General features: G+C 33.0%; 1 protein-coding gene and 1 long non-coding RNA gene across 2 annotated transcripts in view; one reads left to right on the forward strand and one right to left on the reverse strand.

The window, feature by feature from the left end:
* The window catches only part of LOC132712910 (Ca(2+)/calmodulin-responsive adenylate cyclase-like), a 164,151-nt gene extending 146,522 nt beyond the window's left edge, over positions 1-17,629 (forward strand). The window contains 11 exon segments of the mRNA XM_060695344.1: positions 3,769-3,910; positions 5,812-5,994; positions 6,927-7,022; positions 7,769-8,025; positions 8,522-8,642; positions 10,322-10,441; positions 11,366-11,512; positions 12,156-12,257; positions 12,685-12,802; positions 13,081-13,205; positions 13,589-17,629. Coding sequence (XP_060551327.1) covers positions 3,769-3,910; positions 5,812-5,994; positions 6,927-7,022; positions 7,769-8,025; positions 8,522-8,642; positions 10,322-10,441; positions 11,366-11,512; positions 12,156-12,257; positions 12,685-12,802; positions 13,081-13,205; positions 13,589-16,630 — 4,453 coding nt within the window. The 3' untranslated portion in view covers positions 16,631-17,629.
* A 3,359-nt stretch (positions 17,630-20,988) lies between these two features.
* Positions 20,989-26,327, reverse strand: LOC132712911 (uncharacterized). Its single transcript, XR_009623379.1, has 2 exons — positions 26,190-26,327; positions 20,989-25,597 (listed from the first exon to the last, which is right to left on the reverse strand). It is a non-coding gene; the product is annotated as an uncharacterized LOC132712911 (long non-coding RNA).
* Between the last annotated feature and the right edge of the window lie 242 nt (positions 26,328-26,569).

The raw sequence follows: 26,569 nt of genomic DNA on the forward strand, positions 1-26,569 counted from the left end.
AAAAAAATACATTACAGGATACTTAAGTATTTTATAACCCATTGGCTGTACTTGTTGTTGTTGTTTCAAATGACAAATACTCGTAAACCAATCAAGCATGGATTCTAAATGGATCATTTATCTGATAAAAAAATATAAATGATTTGCCCTGAAGCAATTAAGCAAAATGCATGCATTTCACACTTGTCTCTAAAGATAATACATGATTTCTTTCCAAAAACTTAACCAAAATATGAAAATCAAGATCAACAAGAAAGGGCAGCATTCAATACACGCAATCCTCCACACGACCAAGCAACACAAAAATTCCTTGAAGGAACCCAGCCGGACACCAAATAAAATCAGAACAGGGCACAATGGCAAAGCACGACGGGATGATATTTCAAATAATACAGAATATAAAATTCAATTAAATAGAAACCGACAAGGTGCATGTACAATGTATTTAGCAATACTATTAATGGCATCTGTGAGGACCAATTTTTAAAAAGCAATAACTTTATATACAAGAAGTTATTTTCTCCTTACAGTGTCTATGTTGGAAAATATGATATCCCTGAGACTTGTGATTAATCATTTTATCACGTTATTAAATTGTCACAAACTAGACAACGGAAATGAAGTCTCCCTGCGTGTCACATTATTGCGCAATGTCTTTTTATTGTTGATGATATAGATGATATAACCGTAGATTGTCAATTTTCTTTTATACTTTTCTTGAAGTCTTTCCAGAAATACTGCAGGCTTCAGAGGATAATAATTTTGATTTACATCATAATTTCAATGCGTTTATGACAAAAGAAACATTTTACGGGTCTATGTATATAATAGTTTCTGTATGGAATTTGCTGCTAATGAGTTGTGAGAAAGTACTTTCAGGAATGATTGTTACATATGTTCTTAAAGTTAGAAAAAATATCAGACACATAAATTTGTAATTTTAAAAAACATGTGTCATATTTATCCACTTATCCACTTCTGGCATCAACTAATAACATATGATGTTCTTAGATTGTATTCTAAAGTCTTGGAAATCAATATGAGTAGATATATAAAAGACAATGAAATATTGGATATATATACATTTTAAGGCTGGCGGTTTTTCCCTGCCAGATATTTCGAAAAATTACCTCATTCTTGTTCATGTTATACTTATGGCTTAATAAAGCCCAAATATCAATCTCATAACATGGTTGTTTCTTATTTCTCCATACAAGCTTCAATTGAGTTTTTGGTGGTTGTTGCAGTTAATATAAATACATTATAAGGAATAGTTAAAGTTGTATACATTTTTTATTACAAATGACATTTATTGTAAAGAGTATCCCCGTTTATGACTAACTAATCTGAAACAAATCACTAACTGGTTAAATACATGTATGTGATGGAGCTGTAACGTATTTTTTTATATAATTATATTTTAAACTTCCGGAAACATTAATCCATCGTTTGCATGCTGGGAATATTGTCACCTAAAATATCGTCTGCTTTATTTTTGAATTCTATCTAATTACGGTACATTATAAAAAAAAATAACAAACGAACCTTTAATCATATTGATTCTTTTAAATTTTCTTTAATTGGCCAGATATTGTTTTTAAATGCCAGACTACATGCATCTAAATTTAGGCATAAATTAAGACAAATAGAAATGGCAAACTGACTTTGCTTTTAATACATCATTGACGATTGTTTTTCGAACAATTTTTCCGTGTTTTCTGATTCCTTTTTCTGCTTTCAATGTTTTAAAATTACTCTGATTGAATTTATATCGTTGAGATCATTTTAAATTACTTTAATTTCCCATTTTTGACATTGACTTTTAGAACGTGTTTAATTTTTAAATGGTAATACATCAAGGTAGTCTCTTGTGGGTTGTATTTTTTTAAGATTGTAAAATAAAGGGCAAACAAAACTTTTGATGCTTACAATGACATTTTATCTAACAAAAAATGTTTTTGTTGGTGATAACGGTTATCGAAATGTTTTGTTCAAGGGTTTGCTATTAGTAGATGCTTATGTTTATGAAACTTTACGAAACTTTCAAAGCGTGTAACTTGTCCCATATTTTATTGCTGAATTATATATTTAATTTAACAATATTTTTTGCATATATAAATAAACATCAATTCTGATACATCAACATAATTACACAGTATACAAATGGATTAGGCCAAAAGGTTTTGAAACATTATCGTGGTCCCTTTCTTTTCTATATATATATATGAAAGTCGTATATATTGTGTTTTCTATAATTGTTGTTGTTAAATATTTGATCTTTACAAATGAGAAGCAGTGTGGTTTGAGAGATTTTTCACTTCTTAATTTTTATTATTATTTTTTCTTCTCCTTTTTCTTTTTTTCCTGTCTCTTGAACAGTTTCAGGAAACCAGGTGTGCCATTTTCATACATTATTTTGTTATCTTGTCTTTCAGAAGACGATTTTTCTTTTCAGAATTCTTTTAGATTATAATGGCTTAAAAGACGTGTTTTTCAGCATCAGATTACATCATGTACATCAGCATTTAAATAATTGTCTTGGCTTGTTCTTAATGCAATGAATTATTCCACGTCATTGAAATTCGATGCAAGCGAACGCATGTTATAACAATTCTCGGAATTTCAATATGCATTACAAAATAATGAAGCAGTGAGCTATATAATGTTTTAATCATGTTTTAAGCAATATTTAGATACAATAAGAATTTGATTCATCGTGTCTGTCTGTCAAAGAAAATACGCGCTTTTCTGTCTGAGAGAATATGATATCTCTAAGACATTTCATTAATTTATTTATCTCTTGATAACATTGTCGCAAGCTAGACAACGGAAATGAAGTCATCGTTTGTGTCACATTATGGCGCACTGTGTCTTATATTGCTGGTGATATAACTGTAGATTGCTAGTGATAAAACCGTAGATTGCCAATTTTCTTTTGTACTTTTTGAAGATTTTCCAGACATGATTTAGAGCAATAATTATCTAAGCAAAACATGTGAATTTTATTAACAGATGGTCTTTAGTAAGTTTATATTTTACTTGAAGAAATGTTTTGCATATTAATTTAGTATGGTAGTTACTATTACAGACAGTAAAGTATTTAAGTATTTTATAATCCATGGGCTATACTAGATGTAGGTATTCAAGTACTTAACTGATTAAAGAGTAATATTACTGGATTATTGGTGAAACGTATTAAGAGAGATATACATTTGGGACTTGCACAGTTGTACTATTAAGAGAAACTGTAAAACATAGGGGAAAGAATATATAAATATATGTCATGTCTAGATTTTGAAACGTACAAATATACATGTTATTTAAAAAAGGCACAATACGCCTCGGAACTGAATACGATTTGGCCTCTTAAGACAAGACAAAATTGTGTTTGATTTATAATGTTTTAATTTATTGCATGTTAGATGTTTATCTCATGAAGAAAGCAGCGTTGAAAATGAAATAGTTTCATCAGATAAGTAGCTAAACATAAACAAAGTGTATTTTTCTCCCATACAAAATACTTAAACGTTAACTTATCATCTAATGGCCAACAAAAGCAAAGGATGACCCAGCCTTATGTACTTTATGTCCGATGAGTACCATTTCAAAAAAATAACAGAAAACCAAAGCTAAACATTTTTGAGAAATAAAGACAATAGCAATTTTACGTCATAATGCACTTTAAAGTTTTATTCTTAATTCTGATAACATAAAAACACTTGTTTCTATATCATTCTATTATGATAGTATTTCGTTTTCTACTTTAAGGCATTCCAACAAGCCGACGCCAGTAGACAGGGTAAACAAGTACCTTAATCAAGCGATTACAGCAAGAAGTGTGGAGCGAGAGAAGTCGGAACATGTAAACTATATTACATTAAGGTTTAGAAACACCGACAAGGAAAAACTGGTAGGTAACAATTTCCCTTAATATCTGAAATAGACTTGTCAATCTCTAATTTTTGAACGAAGCCTTTCGTCACTCACATTTAAGGGAAATTTCAAAATTGTACTGATTGAAATGCACAGACAATGGAATGTAAGCAAGGACACGTGATGGCTTATTTAGGACTGTAATGGTCGCATGGACAGAAAGAATCAGTTTAATGGCACATTTTGCCTCATAAATACATATTGATTATATTCTTAAGAAATGTAGAACATATTTAATAATTGATTTAGAGCATGTTAGATGTTTAACAGCTGAAGAAAGTAATATTGAATATGCGGTAATGTGTCGTAAAGGAAGCAATATGTAAACATAGTAGTATTTTGCCTTTCATACAAAATCCTAATTCACTTTGATTTTACCGATTGCTAAAAGAGCAAAAGAAGCAAAGATAGTTTATCTGTATGACAAATGAGGATTGTCTAGAAACTGTAACAAGATACCAAAAATAGAAAGTTTTTGAGAAATAAAAATGATAACATTTTTGAGGCATAATGAGCTTTGACATTGTATATTAAGAGTATAACTCACCTTGTTTCCTCCTGTTATCTTTTTAAACATCTTGTTTCCTTCTTTAATCAAGCGGTTGTCATTAAATGGATAATGTAAGGCTTATGGATTATGAGCTTGAATGATCGGCTACATCCACCATCAAACGACTGTGTTCAAGACAAGAAATTTGCCTTTGCCCCTTCATTGTTGTTTGACTATTTGGCTCGATACGCATTCAAACTGGAAAACACATGAAATCATTTTTTGCGTATAAACCGTAACAAATATATTGTCAAATGCCTCAAATGAAATACATTTCGTTTCATTTCTTCTCATTTTAATGGCGAACAGCAAAGTAATTAAACAAATGCATTAGAACAAGCATATTTTCAGGTAAATTGCACTCAAATGAGTCATTCTGCATATTCAATTTGATTTTACGGTCGCACAGTCATGTTGATATTATTGTTTTAACAAGGCATTACTCTTTTATTCATGGAACAGTGCACAATTTGCATTTCACTTACTTCTAAATTTGTTGGTTTTGAGTCATTCTGATATTTATAGATAATAACATGACAACATACCGGAAGAAGGAAGTAAATTTAGTGAACTTTTTTGCATAATTTTAAGCATGAAGTCTTATTGAGGTAGAACTACTGAAACCTTTTTCTTTCGTTAGATGGCTTCCTGAAAATTGAACTTGTAATAATTGTAAAGACGAGATATATTAGAATTTAGGTTGTTTAACTATTCAAATACAAAATTTAATGTAGTTTTGCGGGACAATATTGCAAGAATTCAGTCTTTGACAAAAGTTTGATAAAAAAAACTGTATCATTTTAAACGTCACTGTGATTAAATGAGTTTATGTGGAAAGAAAAGAAAGAACAGAAATTTAAATTTCAGTGTAAGCAGATTATTTAAAAGTTTTGAATTTTATATTTACCTTGTTCTTTTTGCCCCCAGCTAAAAAAGATTTATCTGACAAGAATAAATAAAAAATATATTCAATGCATTCTTAACCTATCAAAAAACATTTTGATTTATACTTGAACATGAATATTAGATTAAGACTTTCTCTATCAAGTTTAGTTTAGATCATTTAACTGAACGAGAGATATTGTATCTTTTTTTTTTCTTTTTCATCAAGTTAATTAAATAATTTAAAAAATGCGGCATATCTGTAAAAACGGTTTGATTACATTGCATGGCAAAAGATTTTTTTCTCGGGAAATCCGAATGATAGTCAAGGTGAAACAAATACGGTGGCAATCAGATCTACATGCAGGAAATAATTTAAGTAGATCTGAACTTTAGTTAGATTCCCTTTGTTCTTCTAATGTGATTGTTTCTTATCACCATTACAGTATCAGGCCATGGATGACTTCGCGTTCAGTAGCAGTATGATATGCTCTATGTTGATGCTAATATGTACAGCCGCCCTAAACACTGCCATGTTACCAAGGACACTCTTGCTATTGATGCTATTTTTAGCATCATTTTGTTGGATAGCCGTTGTGTTAATGCTCATACTGAGTGTGAAATTAAAGGTATTTTTGTTTCATTTTTATTTTTTTTTAACTTTAAATCTTTTTTTATATAAATGTCTATCAAACTTGTCTATCAAAGTATTGCCTCAAGTCATGTGCTTAAAGATCAATAGTCAAGATCATTATTCTTGAAATTCCGTCACATTTCATGCTTCGTAGACATGTGGCACGTTTCGCCACATTCCGTAAGTCGTAAATAAAAGAGCACAGTTTGTCATTTTCCGTGTTTCACAGATATTTGACTCATATCGCCAAATTTCGTGTCTCGTAGAAAAAGAGTATGTTTCCCAACATTCCTTGCTCCGTAGAAATAGTGCATATTTCGCCCTATTATGAGTTTTAAGCTCGAATGTGTATCGAAAGCAAAGAGCAACAAAAAATCCTTGTTAACTAAACGCTTTCTTGGTAAATTGTAGGTACGGCAAATGTCGATTTTTAACGAACTTATAGTTCGATTTATTGCGATAGATTGGTCTTTTTTGCTTGTCTTTTTAGAATAGTATAACATGGATGTCAGTTTCTTGCAATGTTTGAACACATGCAATAGGAACTATTGTCAGACTGCCTTTATTATCTTTCTTGAATTATATATAAAACTGGATTGTTTGTCTGGAAACTGATTTAATTTCCGAAAAAAATCATGAAATCGCGGATTGGTGTCTGCCTTACCCGGATTGTCTTAATTGTCCTTTTGTATTGATATCACGTATTGTTTTCTGAAAAGAAATGAAAGTAATATTAGATTTGTCTGCCATACCGTCTCTTTTTTATTTGTTTTCAATTTTAGATAATTGAATTATTGTTACAGTGTAATGTAACTGTTATTTTTTAGTCTACCTTAAGCTAATTCAATACAATATATATGTTATTTCGTCTGTTAATAAATGTTACGTAATCTTAATTTGGTTTTGGTTTTTTTGTTTTATTTTTAGTGCACGGAGTTTGATATTCGGAAATCGTCGGGTCTACGGCTCTTTGTGATGATCACAACTGTGTTACTCATCTATGCAATGGCGCAAGTCAATGTTGTATGTAGATTTGAAAACAATTTAACATTATGTTTATGTAGAAATTAACAATAATTCCTAAATTGTGTATTATCATATTATAATAAAAGACCGTGATCAACACGTCCATTGAAGTACAGTGCAACCCCTGCAGAGCGACCATCCCTGTAAAGCAATCAGTTTTTACAATAATAATAATTTCTTTTCAAAGTTATAATACGCATTAAGCTAAGAATTTCTTGAGAAACGTACATCAAACAACAAAAATCATAGTCTTCAAAAAAGTGCTCTACTGTGGTTTTAGTATATTACCTGACATAATAGTCTCATGGTACATGTATATTTGATTCTATTTGATATTTCTTTACATTATATTTAAAACGAAATCATGATAAAGGAATGTACGTCACATTAATATAGTAACATATAATGAAATTGATAATATTCCTGAAATGATACTTTCGACTTTTTTCTTAAATTTTTGAAGTTCTCTGATTTATGAAACTTAATTAAGAAAATATGTGTTATCTTTTGTCGCAAAGTATTCTGGTTTAACAGTACTTAAACTAACTAATTAATGAAACTTAATTTAGAATTATATGTTATTTTTTGTCGCCATAGTATTCAGGTTCAACGTTTACAGAACGAAACATCTAAACACATTATTTACACGTTTTGTTAAATTCAGAATAACTTTTATATTAATAGTATATTAAAATGTAAACAAATAGTCTTACTGGTTTATTTTTCTGTTGATTTTTCTGCAGTTTTGCTGCGCAGATGGTGTGTTCCATGTGTTTACAAAGACAATGCTCTCGGATACCGCCTCAGACAGCCATCTTCAATGCGGCGTTCCTCATTACGTGTACCTCACGTGCGTAATGGCGTACATAAGCGTCTCGGTGTTCCTGAAGCTTGCAGCTGGAATCAAGTTTCTACTGATGCTGATCATGGGCGCAGGCTATATTGTCTTGATGGAACATACGCACTCAAAAATATTCACAGAGTTTGATAGCCTATACAAGTATGTTAATTAATTTAATAATATCTTTTGAGCCTTCTTTAGCCGAAAGGTTAAGTATTCGGATTTTAAATCTAGTTTACAGAAAAATGGTGATTCTAGCCAAGAAACGGCTTGTAACCATGTACGCAGATCTTTCTCCGTAAAACTGACGTGTCGCCATTTGACCTTTACAGTGTTTTTATGACCAAACCAAAACCAACAAAATGTCTGTAACGACTGTTCATTTAAGTAGGACTTTTTTTCATGTTGCCTGTAAATTAAATCAGATATCATCAACATTTATTTATTGTATAATTTCCAGTGTAAAGAAAGTCGCGTCCTCGCTGAAAACATGTCTTCAAATTACTTAATGATTGACTGCCGAGAAATTACAATAGAATCATAAGATGTAGTTTTAAAACTGTTTCTTCAAATCGGACTAAACCTACTAGATTGCTGCAAAAGTATAATGAATTAATTCAAAACAAAACAAAATGCAATTCTCTTTTATTTTTAGCCCAATCATTCCTACTAATTTCTCCGGTATAGTTGTGTTGATCATATTCATGGTGACACTGTATGTACAAGGGAGACAATCGGAGTGGACATCACGGTTGGACTTCTTATGGAAAACACAGGTAGGATCAAGCTATAAATAAATTTAAAAAATAATAAAACGAAACAAAGATAGGAAAAAAATCTGAAAAAGAATGATTTTTTTCAGTTCTCATGAAGATTGTTAACGAAAATACAGGATGTTCGAAACATTCTATGTTAGCTATTAGATTAATTTGGTGCTAGATTTGCTGATTGATTGATTGATTGATTGATTGATTGATTGATTGATTGATTGATTGATTGATTCAGTGATTGATTCAGTGATTAATTGAGTTGTTACTTTACTCGTATATTATTGGTATGCAGTTATTTGTTGGACTTCATATAATATATTTTCAAAATTTTTTGTTAGATTACATAAACTGCAAAATTATGCTGCATATGCTAAAACCACAAAATAAAACTTCAACATTATTTTCCCGACAATGCAAGTTATTAGATTTAACTTGGTAATTACACAAATATTTAATAACTATTACATTTTGTCGGCTACTTGCGTTTGATTTATATCTAATTTCTTGACAATTATTCAAAGGCACTCCTGTTAAATTTGGTAAATTGCTATGGTTAGCGAATTCTGAAAAAAATATATATAAATATTTCGAAATTTTGCCAGACGGAGGAAAATCAAAACATTACCTCAGCCAATCCTTCAAGAAACTTTTTTTTCCTCATATGGAATATACAATTATATATTATATCATAAAACAATTGCAATGGTCGATTATTTGGTAGTATTATATTAATAAAATCATAAATAAATACAGAATTGTCTGACATTCCGAAATTGAAAATTTATAGATTGGCTCCTGAAAATGTCGTCTGTTTTCTGTAAATATTACGTAAATCCTATATCAATGTTTGCTTTTGATTTTGGAAATTTGTATATGGTTAAATGCAGATAATAAATGATGGTCCTACATGCCAGACATTGCTATTCCAGTATGTTTTTATATAGATTTTCATGTCCCTGGTGAGTCATGTTCTTTGTTTTGAATTAAAAAACAAACGAGCATGGAATTTATTGTCAAAATTCAGTTCAGACTGGTTCTATGTATTTTATTTCTTTGCGTGCGATTCATTTCTCTTCTTGTTGTTTCATTTCATTCAGAAACCATTCAAATAATGTAAAACATTGTGACGTCAGTAAAAGATTAGAAAATAAAATACAAAAAAGAAATAAAGTTTATGTACAAATGTAAAGTAACCTGATTTTTGGATCTTAGATCAATATGATATGTTTTCAAATGTTTTTTATCGTTTCTTTTTTTTTTTTTGAGGGGTGTGTTGTTGTTTTTGTCTACATAATATTCGAATCTTTCTAACTCTTACTTTGTTACATATAAATTATTTACATATTAATTATTGTTTACATATCAATTGTTTACATACTATTATTGTTAATATGTTACTATCGTTTACATATTTATTATTTTTATAAGTTATTATTGTGTACATATTCATTGTTTACATATTAAACGAAGCTGTTTACATGTGTTTGTTTACTTATTTACATTATATCTTGGTCATATATTTTCATTTTACAATGTTAATTGTTTTTAATTGTAAATTTTGATATTTAAATATGAAGAGTTTACATATTATTGCTATTGTTTACATAGTATTATTCTTACATTATGTTATTGTTTACATATGTTTATTGTTTACATAAATTATGTTTATTGTTTACTTATTGCAGGCGACAGAAGAGAAGATTGAGATGACAGACTTACAGAATAATAATCGACAGATATTATGTAACTTGTTACCAGCTCATGTTGCGGCACATTTTATTGATAACCAAAATAAAAGTCATATGGTAAGTCAATTTCTATGACTGGTTCCACGTATTACAAGTGAATTAAAGGGAGAAAGTTTGCGTTTTAGAAATTTGTATTCATTTTAGAGCCGTACGAATTTATTTTATCATAAAAACAGGGTTAAGAGTTTACTAGTAAATAATGTTAAGATACATGAATGCCGTTTCAACACAGTTTGGATTAACATAAAGTGACAATGAGTTTGTGCAGTAAAAGTAATATGCAAACATTTCTTTTTTGTAAAACATTTTGCGTGAATTTAATATATTCTTTCACTAATTTAGAATAGTCTTTAAATAAGCTTGTCATATTTAATATTTCTGTATTATTCTAAGGTATAAAAAACGCATCATATTTTTGCATTCATTTTGCCTGACAGTGTTTCAAAAGCTTCTTCTACTAAAAGTTTTTAGGAAAGGCAAAAATTAAAAATAATTTCAGTCAAGATTCTGGTAATGCTTTTTTATATAGAAATAATTAAATGAAATAGGAATCACAAATGAATTTTTGTCTCTGTCTCACTCTGTAAAACAGTTTTTAATCTCAACTTTTTTTGTCTTGACGTCTGTAATTAACCTGCATATTTGAAATCACAGAATAATCCAATTTTCTTTTTACTTCTATACGGGTGTTTTGATCAGAAACATTGTTTTGTGCCAGTTAATAATATGATTTAGACTGAATATTACATTACGTAGTCATTACAAAGTTGTACTTTAAAGGTTTGCAATAAAACGTAATTCATTAAATTTTAAACTGATTAAACTTCGTATTTCCAGTTGTAGAATTATCGGTACGTAGTTTGTTTTGAAATTTGCAATAACCATTTCAAAAACAAAATTATATACAATATACGCACAGGCCTGAAACAAGTACGGTAATACATTTTGCAAAACAAAAGACAGTCCATTCCTTTGCTTCAGGAGTTGTACAGCCAGCACTACAGCAAGATTGGCGTTTTCTTTGCCTCAATACCAAACTTCTCCGAGTTTTATATGGAGCTTGATGCTAACAACCAAGGAATGGAGTGCCTTCGTGTCCTCAACGAAATAATCGCCGACTTTGATGAGGTAAGACACGTCAGCTTTTATGTTTAGGTGAATACATGAGTAGTGCAAAAGTAGGGGTATGGTGATTATATTAAATGCAGTTGTCCGGTTAGCTCAATAGGTAGAGCGTTGGACTGTGCATTGGTCGACCAGGGTTCGATTCCCGGACGCTGCAGATCACTTTCGTTGTGACTGATCATGAAATCCTTTCTATGGTCATTGGCACTGTACCTCTGCTCTGGCATGTACAGAAGTTATCAGTTCCTTGCGAAACTAGTACTCGTAAACTACTGTCTTATTGTTAATTCAATGTGGCTTACTGTCGTTATCCTGGGTGAAAACCACCAACACCACCATCATCATATTAAATGCGAGATGACTAAAAGTTGACACATGGTCGTATATAGGTAAGGCAAAATAAATGTGCATGTGATGATTTAATGTAGTTCACAGTGTAATTCTTATCATTTGAACATGCGTAAATTCATTCGACGATTCTGGAACTTTTAGTTTCATTGATGATTAATTGAAAGTTTTGATATTTACCTTACAACTGAATGTATACTTATACTAATGATTTTTATTTCATCTCCTTTGATAATGTAATGAATTCAGTTCAAATATTGTTGTCGGTCTTACATGAATATAAGTAATATGTTTGCAGTCTCTGAATGAGCCAAAATTCCGTGCTGTTGACAAGATTAAGACCATCGGAAGTACCTACATGGGCGCGATAGGTCTGATGCCAGAATACAAAATACAAGCTGTAAGTACAGTGTTGTTATTTCTTGTTCAAAGAGTCTAATTGAAATTTTTATATTTTCTTTTATTTGAAAACATTAAAACATTCTGAAACGATGAAAACTATAGTTTTTTCTGTAATTTCCATTTCTGCCATTTATATTGAATTAAATAAATTTAACTTTATTTCCGTAATCAAATTCTTTTATTAGGTTTAAATGATTCGCCCCGTTCTTGCTCCGCCATTTTGCGGTCTTTTTTGTTCATTGCCTTGCAGGGTACCTTACCGATGGTTCTGTTTGGTGGTCTGCCTTTATTGAATTTGGCTCTCTCCTTGCTGACCTCTCCTCTTTGTTTTAATGAAATTTAAACAATCTTCTTTGTACTGTTGCGGATGTTAGAAAATAATATTGAAGATAAATTGGTCTCTATCATTCTTGTCTCTTTTTCAGGATTCGCCTGATTCAATCACGCAGAATCTGTCAATACTGGTGGAATTTATTCTGGCTATGAAGGAAAAGCTTCATAATATTAATGAGAATTCATACAACAATTTCATGCTGAAAATAGGTAAGCTTTTAGCACTTAATTTCCTGTAGTTTGTGCAGGGCTAAAGAAGTCTGGAAATTTCTAGAATTTTAAGGGTTCCTTTTTACTTGATAAATAACAAAGTTTGGCAATACAAATTACCCGCAGTGCACTTGTCGTACTCTTTCATCGACACGTGGGGATTAATAAACTTTTGACGTTCTTTAAGAAACAAATACAATGTTGAAGCTGAATTAGCAAAATACAGATTGTTTTTATATACATAATATGCAAGTTAAGAAGTTGAATATGTATTTCAGGTGTTAATGTTGGTCCAGTGGTAGCGGGTGTGATTGGTGCCCGAAAACCACAATATGACATTTGGGGAAACACTGTGAATGTTGCCAGTAGAATGGAGAGTACGGGAAAACCTGGATCCATACAGGTGAGTGCGACCAATATTAGCTGAAGAACGGTAGACTTTAAGTGTGATTGGAGATTTGGTTTTTAATGGGCACTGTCGCTGCATACATGTAATTAACATTAAAGAATATGCCACATGTCGACAAAAAATTAGGATTTTATAGTATTGGTTCTGGTCATTTTAAATTCAAGCTCAGTGTTGTACTGTGCATAAATAAGTTCTTATATTTATAATAGAACATTTTGATACATAATAGTTCATATAAATGTTAGTAAGTTACTATTAAAATATCTTACAATTGTTACTATATTTTATAACAATAAACAACTGGGCCACCTTTTAGACGAAGCTAGGTTGAACACTGAATGTATCACATTAAAATGTAATTATTTTTTTATATTTAGACGACAGAGGATGTGAAAAAAGCACTAAGTGACTGGTACGAGTTTGAGTGTAGAGGAACAGTAAAGGTAAAAGGTAAAGGAGAAATGACAACGTATTGGTTAATTGGAAGAAAAGCTGCTACTGGTCTACCAAATCCCAAACCACCATTGGCTTCACAAGGGGCACAATCTCCAAGTCAAGGCCAGTCAAAGGGTCCATCTAGTCCACGTGAAAATACACCAAAAAGTCGAGGGTTCTTTAATAGGCAGACTTCATCTGAATCAACAAAGAGTGGCTCAAAGCAGGACCACAAGCAAGGAAAACAGAGTAGTTCAAGTACTAGTCAGTCTTCTCCGTCTTGTTCTTCTAATCTAAGTCAACGTACGAACCCTACAGAAAAGAATGGTAACGACCGAGTAGTGTCTGCTACCGCCAATGTGCCTCAATCGCCGTCTTCGTCATTAAAATCAACGCCAAGGTCGCCAAGTGGAATAGTGCGTGCATATGAGCAAGAGCATGCACAAAAGATAGATATGCAAATGAGTATGCCGACACCTCCAGGCAGTCTAAGTAGAAGACGAAATAACATTGAAAGTCCAAGAGACTCGCGAAATCCGTTGAGAAAGCTTAGCAATAATTCATTGACAAACTGTATTTCAAACCAAGGTCCACCATCAGAAACTTCATCCACCTATATGAGAGTGGACTCACCGGAATTGCCTGCAGTGCATTTCAGGAATTTAAAAATGAACGATGGCGATGACAGAAATTCCCGAGCAATACAAAATGATTTGTTTGATAGTCTTAAGGTTGGACTTGAAGTAAAGCACAATGATAAGCATTCTAAACTTAAGAAAAAGAAAGATATAAATCGTTCGATTAGTAACCCGTTGGACAAAGAAATTGTTAGAAAGTCTTTGAACAATGAAATCCCACCTCCTTTGCCAGCCAAAAATAGAGATTCATTTGGATATGCACATTTACATTACGATAGTATTACTCCTGTTAAAACACAAAACGTAAATCAAAATCCATACCCGTTAAAAAGATATTCATCTGAACACGGGCGCCCTATTGTTCCATATCAAGTGAGCAATCCAATAGTGCCTATGATGCAAGAGACGCCCCTCGTGCAGGCTGGGGTCACAAATCCTATTCTCAGCCCGGTTAGGTCTGCACCGTGCCAGTCACCTAGAAGTGTCAACCCACAAAACAATTTCTTCTTTCCTAACAACCATGCAAACATCGCTTTGAAAAATGATCTTGCCAGTATTGATGAAATACCACCTGAGGAAAGGCGGAAACGTTCGAATGTACTCAAAGAACTTGGTACAGTCGTTAATCCTGCCCTGCCTAATCGCCCAGTTTTACGGCATGTCAAAGTAGAAAATAATGTTCCTAATGAGGCAACCTATAGCGTTATTAACAAAAATAAATCTCCAGATGAAACGTGCGAAGAAAAGTTTGTGACTGCAGTATATCGGGAACCAATTGCAGCGTCGGCATCCCCAAATCACAGTCCAATACCTACACCACCATTAAAGGAGACACTATCGAAACGAAATACTCCCCAGAATATGCAAAGAAGTACACCAAATTCGTTTGAGGCGCCTTTGCACTCGCAAGAGCACGAACCATTAACAAGATTGCCGCCTCGCCCAACACCCCCAGATCCTCGACGAATTTCTGATGGATCACATCATAGCAGTAATAGCTCCGCGTCAACATTGACGCCAACCTCTGGCAACCCACTGGTTGCAAGTATTGATGGGAAAATGATGTCATTGTTGCCACCTCCTCCAGAATCTCAAGATCTTGAAGATGAAGAAGAAAAAATAATTTCCCTTCTGAAGCGGTCTCCTTCTGATAGTGCAAAAGATAAGATAAAACATCGAAAATCTGTACCGCAAGTTAAGAGAAGTAATTCTAGTCCAAAATCAAGACCAAGAGGCCTTCCTGTTCCTATGCGGAACAGAAATGAGCCTAGTCATAACGTGAGTTCATTTTCAGATGACGACGAGTCGGTAGCATCTCATCAACAGAGTGAAAATTCTTCTGTTGTACTGCTGCAGCCGATCGAGTTAAAGCTTGCAAGGCCAGCATACGTTCGTCAAATCTCAAATCCTGATCATCACTTAAAAGCCTTTCTGGCAAATTCGGATTTTAGCTTTCCTAGCAGACACAGACATCTGTCACGCTCAAGTGATACGATAAACAGTATCCCACGTGGTCAACAGACACCAAAGTTTCCGCTTATGTCAGCAGAATCAACGTCATTGACGCAATTACTAAAAGAATTGGCAAATGATCACCCATCTCTTGATATAAATTTACATACAGACTTGCTTGGTCGCCATGACGAGTCGGATTTTGATTCAGATGAAGGGGATCATCTTAGAAATGTGAGAATAAAAGGTTTTACGGAATACGAACCTTTATTAAATGGTGCTAACAGTGATTTTGATAATGTTACAGATAATAGCGTAGTAAGCAATAAAGCGAGCAGAGGTAAGATTAAAGATATGGACAAATCAAAGAAAGCAAATGGAAAGGTTCTAATAGGCAAAAATGGAATCAACCCTTACCAGATTAAAAGACGGAACAATTACACGATACCGCCTAGATATTGTCGAAGTTTGGACTATATTCCAAGTGATAGGGACGAGCATAATCAATCAAATCAGTCTTCAACTTGTGGAAGCCCTAAATCAAAACATGATATACCATCTATGCACGCGTATATGTTTCCTTTTTTCTCCGGACGGAATGGTCTAGGTATCGACAGCATAAGTGTCTCGTCGGTTGACTCCGGGAGCGAAATGTCGCGAAGTGATCCTCATTTGAATATGGAGGCAGGCTCATCTGCGTATGAATCGGAGTATGATAATTATCGCCCTGGAATGACGAGCGACGAGGACTTTTTTCATCCAGAACCGGTCAGTGATATGGATATTGATCTGTTTGATGATGTTAATGTTGACAATGTCACTGTAAGCGATCATTACAGTTTCGATCTACCACCTCTGCCTGTGTTCCCAAAAAAGAAAATCACAGAGGTGTGACGACGATATCGTGTTATCAAAAAATAAAGGAAAGTTAAACAAACAGAAAATGAAATTTGGTATAGAGGTGAAGAAACTGTGTCAAGAGTAAACAAATATGTCACTTAAATTGTATACATGAATTTTTCACCACCAGTTTGTATATGAAATTAGTAACGATGAAGTGAGTGCCGTCATATTTTAAAAGAGAAAAAGATCCGTTGGGAAAGAAGGAAACGCATTACGCATGGAAGTAGAAAGGAAGAAGACTTATAAAAATGTCTTCCCTCCTTGACAACTTCCCTCCCAAGCAACCTAAATACCAAAGAGTAGAATGTATAATTTTGCATCATATTTATGGCTTTTTTTGTTTGTTTGAAATGACTTGTTTGGGTTTATGAAAGTATTATTACTCGAGGATGTGCATATTATTAATATTTATATAACATTATTGGTTTAAAAATGTGGAGTACAAGTGTAACTTATTGGTAAATGTTGTTGTTTTTGTTTGTTTTTTCTTCGGTGATATATTTACTTGATGTATTTAATATTCATTTTACATTTCAAAAGCAGGAAAAATGCATTTTTTTTTCAAAACAAATTTTTAGTTATGTAAACAATAAATAAAGGACTTCAAGTATCGCTAAAGATTGCATAGCATGGCTGCAAGTTAAAAATACATGTATCAGAAAACCTAAAAACTATGAATTTAGTATATTTCAATTGGTTTTATATAGAAAGAGAGCTTTCAGGAGTATAAAAACTGAACTTTTAGGCAAATGCCTGAAAGCTTTCCATGTAGTCAGTGTATGCCTATTGCATATGATACATATTTTAGTAACGTGCTTCATATTTCACCACCTTGAAAGTTGTTCTTTTCTTTCTTGTATAAATAATGTGTTAATTAATTTAATTTGAAACAGATGTCTATAGGGTGCATGTTCATGTAGAAGTTGGGTATTTATTTGGTGCATTTTACTGAAGCTGCGTTTTCTTTTTGAATAAAAATGTTATGATCTATCTAGGTGTTGAATTTTATATAACATTCTGTGTTCTATTAGTGTCAATACAATATTGTTGGCCTATTTTACGTTAGTACTTAAACGGTATTGTTGACATTTTCTGAGGATGATTCCGTCCGCCCGCTAATGGGGAGAGCATTAGATAAATAATTCAGGTCGCTGGTTTTATCCTCGGGCGAGGAGTAAATTTAAAGAAAGAAATCAATGAACCGGAACATGCCACTATAATGCAAAGCTCCTCTTGTTACTGAAGCCTACTGTGAAGTTTCGTTATTCAAGTCAGTTGAGAAATAGTCTAGACAAAAATCACAGCTGATAAAAACCTACCAAAGTGGCGAAAATGCACATCACTTAATGGTATTGAAATTTCCTGCGAAGTTTAGGAGACATCTTGTGCGTGTTTGCTGAGACATTGTCTGGATAACGCAGTTGAAAAGGGCATTAAAGGGGCCTCCGTTTGAGAACAACTCAGTGAATGGAAAGAAGCTGTTAATATGCACGGCTCCTTTTGAAAATAAGGCTTCTTGAGATTGAAATTTGTGAAAAAATCATTGAACTAAAACATATATATTAATATGCAAACATCTTGTGGAGACTCGATGAATTCCAGTCAGTACAACATTTCTGGACAAACAGACAAAACGGCGACTATTTTTTTACTAGTACCATTTTAACATCCAATAGCATTTGTTATTTCAAATTTCGCGACTGGTTTTTATCGATATTTGATCAAACTCTCCAACTTTTGATAAACAAAAAGATTCATTATATGTATAGTGTCCGAAAAGGGCCGATTTATACTGAACAATAACTTGTAACAGAGTTACCAGCGTCCCCCGCCTAGGGAAGTTTTACATAAAGCACAAAACGGTGCTATTTCAAAAGGTTGAGGTGGACTTCCAGCGCAAAATTTTGATGATGCTTGATCTGCACATGTAAGTTACAATAAATTCTTTAAAGAAATATAATCAAATAACTCCTGTGTATGTATCAACAGAAATACTTTTGTATACTTGTTATCACCATTTCAAAGCCATAAAATGTGACGAATACAAAATCAATACAGGGTGTGGTCGATTACAGGGTATAAAAGGTCTTGTTTATTATAGTGTCACCCCTACTGAAAGGGCCAGCCATTTTGACTTATGAGACACATTTTGCTTGCATACCATGTACCTCCCGATTCCTATCACTATGCCAGGCGCCAGGCGGATAGAAATCGGTAACCATTCATTTTAACTACCTCGCGGCTCACGAAGCGGCCATTTCGGATTTGGGTATATTTCGAGTCCAGTCATCAATCAAGGTATGTGGGCAATTCACCAATGACATTTTATTTGCAAGGGCCTGACTTGGCATCATACCCAGTAACAGACTATTTTAGACTTTGAACTCCAAGTGATGTGACCTTGAGCTTTGAGGTAGGGGTCTAGGTGTTGCGCATGACATGTTGCTTATAATTGTGCAAAGTTATTTTTAATATCCATTGATTGATGAAAAAGTTATATTCTGCACACAAAATATGACCTACAACAGACCCATGTTAAGCTTTGGCACACAAGTGTGACCTTGACATTGAAGGTATGAGTCTTGCTGTTGCACATGGTCCAATAATTGTGACATTTGTGCCAAGTTACTTCAAAATCTCTTGAACAACAAGACATTTATTGACTGCACACAAAATATACCCTATAAAGACCATATTTAGCTTTGACCTCCAAGTGTGGCCTTGACCTTGAAGATAAGGGTCCAGGTGTTGTGCCTGACACATCGTCTTATTATTGTCAACATTTGAGCCTAGTAATTTCTTAATCCATTGATAGTTGAAAAAGTTATGGACCGGAATACCCTCAAACAGACGATGTTGACATTTTATCACCAAGTGTGACCTTGATCTTGAAGGTAGTCATGTGGATGATGCGCACGGCATATCATCTTACTGTGAACATTTGTGCAAAGTATTTTCAAAATCCCTTGATGAATGAGAAAGTTATGAACTGGAAACAAAATATACCCTATAGCAGACTATGTTCATCTTTGACTTCCAACACCGACGACCTTGGAGGTAGGCAACTTTTTGTTGCGAATGACACAGCGTCTTATTGTGAACATTTGTGCCAAATAATTACAAAATCCCTTGATCTATGAAGAAATTATGGACCCAAAATAAACCCTGTAACAGACTATGTAAATGTTTGACCTCCAACTGTGACCTTGACCTTGGAGGTAGGCGACTGATTGTTAGGCAAGGCACATCATCACATTATTGTGAACATTTTTGCTAAGTATTTTTAAAATCCCTTCACGGATAAGAAAGTTACTGACCTAACACGACATATACCCTCAGATAGACAATGTTGACCTTTAATCACCAAGTGTGACCTTGACGATAGAGGTAGGGTTCCAGTTGTTGTGCATGACACATCGCCTTATTATAACAAACATTGTGCCAAGTTATTTCAATTTCCTTTGATAAATGACAGTTATGGCCTGGAGACGAAAATTTGAAGGACGAACATGCTGACGGATGGACGGAAAGACCGACAGAGCCTACAGGTACTTCTATATCCCCCCTTTTTATCCCCCGCCGAAAATTTTCGGCGGAGGATATAGAAATAGTCTCCGTCCGTCCTTCCGACCTTCCGTCCGTCCTCCGACATTTTTGTCCGGAGCATATCTCTGAAAGTATTTGAGTTATCAACTTGAAACTTCATAGGTGGACAGACCTCATTGAGGAGGAGTGCAGTGCACAAGAATGATAACTCTACCTTGCATGATTTTTGAGTTATTGCCCTTTGTTATTTTTCAAAATTGATTTTTGTCCAGAGCATAACTCCAAAAGCCTATGAGATATTAACATGAAACTTCATAGGTGCATAGATCTCACTCAGGAGGTGTGCAGTGCACAAGAATGATAAATCTACCTTTCATAATTTTTGAGTTATTGCCCTTTGTTATTTTTCATACTTAATTCAATTTTTTTCTCAAAAAGTATTTGAGGTATCAACTTGAAACTTCATAGGTGGATAGATTTTACTGAGGAGGGATGCAGCACACAAGAATGATAACCTACCCTGCATTATTTTTCAGTTATTGCCCTTTGTTATTTTCAGCCATCAGTATTCACATAGGTTTCAAATCTGTAATCACTATAGCCATCAGTTTTCATTACCAAAAGACCTCTTAAAATGGAATTATTCTGCTCTACTACATATACATTCTTCCAATGAGCAAACACATTCGGCGGGGGATGGCCATGTTGACATGGCTCTTGTTTTCTTTGAAAAGGTCGGGGACAATAAACCACAAATAACTAGACTACTTGCTGTCAAAGGGAAATAAAAACCACAAAGAATATTTACACATCTTTCATCAATTTATTCTTGATAGCAAATAAAAAATGTTTTAAGTTATCATTTACAATGAAACATATATAAAAAGACTACAAAAATTAATCATAGTTACCTAACACTCAAATAAACACACAAGCTCCTACTCAGTGAAATAAATTGCATCATGTCTATTTATAGAAACGGTGTCGATACATCTTTGATAATGTAATAACGAAAATTAATTGCATCATGTCTAACAAATTATTGATAGTAACGCTGTATAATGTCAATTGTTTCAAAATGTTTGAATTGATGATCTTGAATAATAATGATGTCATTGAACAAAAAACTTAATGAATAAAATGAATTGAAAACAAATTTAATTTACTAGATTATACTGTTTGAACCATAAACAATTAACATTTGCCACTAGTATGGAGTCAAGTCAGCCTATACATCCGAGCAGTCAGATCGGGCTCTATTCTGTTGGCAGACTGGTCTTAAAATATTCAACATGATTTTCCCTAACATTGGTAATGGAAAGGTAAACTAGAAATGTGTCCATAGGACACGGATGCCCCCACACGCCACTGTTCTGTCAATCTTATGACTCTAGGTCAAATATTTTTTGGACTACATGTGCCACAAGTTGAAAACTAAAAATCAACAAAGGGCCATAATTCTGTTAAATTTGGTCGCAGCAAAAATTCCTTCCTTTACTACCATCTACACATTAAAGTTGTTCATCCCTGGAAGTTTAAGCAAAATCTGCAATCCGGTTTAAGAGGAGTTGCGTTCACAAAATTTCTACATAGTATATAGTGAAAAAATCAACAAAGGGCCATAATTCTGTTAAATTTGGTCGCAGCAAAAATTCCTTCCTTTACTACCATCTACACATTAAGGTTGTTCATCCCTGGAAGTTTAAGCAAAATCTGCCATCCGGTTTAAGAGGAGTTGCGTTCACAAAATTTCTACATAGTATATAGTGAAAAAATCAACAAAGGACCATAATTCTGTTAAATTTGGTTGCAGCAAAAATTCCTTCCTTTACTACCATCTACACATTAAGGTTGTTCATCCCTGGAAGTTTAAGCAAAATCTGCCATCAGGTTTAAAGAGGAGTTGCATTCACAAAATTTCTACATAGTATATAGTGAAAAAATCAACAAAGGACCATAATTCTGTTAAATTTGGTTGCAGCAAAAATTCCTTCCTTTACTACCATCTACACATTAAGGTTGTTCATCCCTGGAAGTTTAAGCAAAATCTGCCATCCGGTTTAAGAGGAGTTGCGTTCACAAGATTTCGGGACGTACGGACAGACGTACGGACGGACACTCAGACGGACAAGTGCAACGCTATATGCTCCCACTCTGTGGGGGCATAAAAAATATAAGTTGGACAAGCACATTTAAGTTAAGTTTTAAGCAAGATCTGAAGTTAACGGAAGTATTTCATATATTACATGTAATTGAGCTTAATATTTTTAATAATGTTTTTTTTTTTGTTTATAAAACATTAATAGGAAATTAGAAACAACATTAAATAATCTTGTGGTTAAAACATTTTTATAAGCAATAATTGCGTGTGTCTGTACAGCTTACATTTATTAATTCAAAACTATATAAATACTAATGAACGTAAATTTGAAAATAATGCAATGCAGATTTCACTGATGGAGGAAGACCATAGGTGCCATACCATGTACAATTGCAAGCAAGACCCATCAAAATTTTCACCAGTTAACATCAAAATTTCGTAAGCTATCTGGATGGCTTCAGCTGATGAAAAATTAATTATATAGAGGATATTTGTTTGTTTTGCATGTAAGATTGAAATATAATTTCACTGAGTGAACACCAGATGCAATATTTTCACGAGTGGCGTAGCCACGAGTGAAAATATAATAGCTGGTGTTCACGAATGAAATATATTTCAATCTTATTTGTAAAACAAATAAATTTTCTTTTTATTTTATGCTTTTTAAGTGATTTTAAGTAATTTTTTAATGATTTTGCCGCGTAACGTCGCGCATTCTCCTTTGTGACGTCATTATATCATGACATCACATCATCAGTTTTGAAATCTAGTTCCGTTAAATTTCTCTAATTTTGTTAAATTTCTAACATGATGTATGATGACATTGACTTTCTTTTCCTAAAGAAGCAAAATTTACGTACGACGGCATTTATTTCTGCCTGTTATTCCATTTATTTATGATTTTCTGTTCATCCGCATTCAGATATAGTCCGGCTACAGTGAAAATTATATTTTATAAATTTCACTAGTGGTTTATCAGAATATAATCATCTGATATATTACAATAAAACACTGGAAAGCATGAAATAAACATATATAACAGTTACAATCTTAGAGGTGATAGAAAAATTAAATGCACTCACTGATCTTCCACATGGAAATGAAGGATAACCGAAATTGATACTTATGCGACTTTTGACAATGACTTGATATTTTAATGCAAAACCTGAATGGAAACAAATTCTGTCATTACGTAAACAGCACATTTATTCTATCATCAATTTTACACCATGGTTCAGATCGGATATGAAATAATTACAAAAAAACTACAACAAAGAAAGTGCCAACCATTCTAATAAAGCGTTAAAACAAAAACTGCCGACGATGAAACGGTGAACTAAAATAAATACCATAAATGTGTGCATTAAATATTTGATATAAAAAAATCAATATTACAATCCAAGAATAGAAAATAATGAAAACATCAATGCTATGTACGTCACCTGGTGAACAAAATGATTCAATATTACAACAATGTTGTAAATCAACTGACTTAAGTGCTCTCTTTCAAAATCGCAGGCTTCTATATAATTAGTCACTAGTTATTTTTGCAAAGACATAGTAAACAAAAATGTTTTAACAAACATTCGAGGGCTACTCTCAAATTCTCACTAGCTTCTTTAAAATTTATGGAGAGCATAGATTTAACCACTTCTTATAAATAATGTGTTCAATGGGCATGTCCTTCTCTTGGTTTTGGAATTGCCAAATAGATTTTGGATAACAAATAAAAATACAATTAAGCTTTATGAATACTGTATAAATCAGGTAGCACTACACGATTAGCCTGACTCTATACTTGTTGAAGAAGTTTGTTATAATTGATGCAAGCACTTCACTGCTTAATAATTTACATTTTGTTTGTTTGAAGGATTTGGGTTTTACGTCACACCGACACACTATGTCATATGGCGACATTCCAGCTTCACTAGTGGAGGAAGACCTCAGGTGCCCTTCCAAGCACTCTTTCTGTCAAAAGATAAATAAAGGGAATTCTTTAATTTTCTGTCATCACTTTGAAAACAGTGTCAAAGTTATCAAACACACTTTCACACAATACGAAGGTATCAATAAGGTTGCAATAGTGGTCTGAAAAAAAATGAATACATGGGCCAACACATAACAAGTATTTGTGTCACATAACTATATACTAATCCGCTCATGCATTCATGCCGACAATATTATTAACATAAATTCATTTCTTAGATAAATATAGCACATGATTCGCAGACACATAACTGTTTGGATGATTTTTTACTTTGAGAAGTAAAAAACGTCATAATTTGTATGTAAAGAATGGCAATTCCTTTAACTTGCCAATATGAATCTCCAATTAAATAATGAGCAAAAAAAGTTGGTGAACAATTCGTAACTGTTCATGAATGTGTACATTATATACCGAGTTCAAATACCATAAACATATAGTTTATAGACATTCTAAAAGTTCATATAGCTCATAAACATGATTATTATACTTAAACATTGTTCTAAAACACCATCTCTGCAAGTAACGTTCAACAAAATATCCATAAAAATATTGAATTATAAAATTTAATGATGTAGCCTTGGCTTTATTAATTCACAGTAAAAGTTTCAGTATATGTTCATAATACTGTAGTACTAATTGTTTATTGATTGGTGTTCATATATCGCAAATAAAAGTATCATTCCTTAATGCTGGAACATTATCAATTGATATTATCGAATTATAATCTCAATTATTGATAGTCATTCAAAACGACTGTAGCAAACGATATAAACTATTTTAAATTAATGGTTTAATCTATCTAAAATGAAACTTTTAACCCAGAAAAACTTAAAATTCATTCAAACCTTTTATCGCATTCTACATACTAATAAGGCTTGCCAATGTGATTAATATTAAAATGACTATTGCAAAAATTACCAAATACATAAACAACTCATTGACTTAACTTTAAATGAAGGAACATAAGTATGATCATTTAGTAAATGTTATTGTTCACAGGAAATTTTTTTGGAGAAAAAATAGAACACGCTGCACCAGTGTAATGTACTACTCATGGAGCATTGCAGATAAAGTGCATGTTTTATTTTACATTACATGTTATACACAGTGACACATCATATATCTCACTCCTGTACACCTTAGTGAGGTTGTTCTTTTAAAGTTGTTTTTTGTTTTGTTTTTTGGAGAAAATCAACATATATCACAAAACAGAGTGTTTTTTTTCTTTCTGCAGGTCAACTACCACTATCTCATTTTCCCCAGCTTCCTGTACAGTAAATACAATAGTTTCCTAATACCTACTTCATTGCAATACAAGCCCAACCTGTAACAGAAATAAAAGTATATGTAGCTTACACATTTGTCACATTTGTCAAATTGTCAACTCAATAACAATCATTGATCATAGTAAAAATGCACATAAAGGCACATGAGGACTTCCTCCACCAGTAAAGCTGGAACGTCGCCATATGACCTAAACTGTGTCAATGTGACATAAAACCCAATCAAATAAACATTGTTAAAATTTGTCCATAAAGGCCAAGGTAGAACCACTGACCAGGTGGATAGCTGAAAAGCTTCCTAAATAGAAACTCCAAAGTCCCTAGCAGGATTGGAACACCAAGCAGTGAATGTCAAATGGTGTCAAATCAGTGACCCTTTACCACTGATGCCCATATTACTTAAGATTATTCCTCACCCGGCTTGAACCAACTGTGGATAACCTATACCACCAGTATAGAGCCAGGCCAGTCTGCATATTTGTACATTTAGACCAGGCTCTATGCTGTTGCCTGACCAAAATCAAAAATTCATTTTGATATCCCCAAAATTGATAATTGCCAGTTCCAAAAATAGTGTCAGGAGAAGTGTATAAATTACATTTAGCAGGTTATGCTGATGAATAGTATACCAACCTGGTTTGGTTCCATTTGACTACATCTCCAGTTATACAAATAATATTGTAAATTGCCATCCCCAATGCCAAACTTGAGTTTCTCCAAGAATGTTTTGTTCTGCATTAAGTCCAGGGCATTAAAGACATCAAACCCAGTCTGAAATAGTTCAATTCATTAAACCCAGTCTGAAATAATTCCTTTTATTTAAACCAGTCTGAAATAGTTCAATTCATTAAAACCAGTCTAAAATAGTTCAATTCATTAAAATTAGTCTGAAATGGTTCAATTCATTAAAACATGTCTGAAATGGTTCAATTCATTAAAATATGTCTGAAATAGTTCAATTCATTAAACCCAGTCTGAAAATAGTTCAATTCATTAAAACCAGTCTGAAAATA

This window comes from Ruditapes philippinarum, unplaced genomic scaffold (assembly GCF_026571515.1).
Source record: "Ruditapes philippinarum isolate M1 unplaced genomic scaffold, ASM2657151v2 ctg313_1_1_1_1, whole genome shotgun sequence".
Taxonomy (NCBI): Eukaryota; Metazoa; Mollusca; class Bivalvia; order Venerida; family Veneridae; genus Ruditapes; species Ruditapes philippinarum.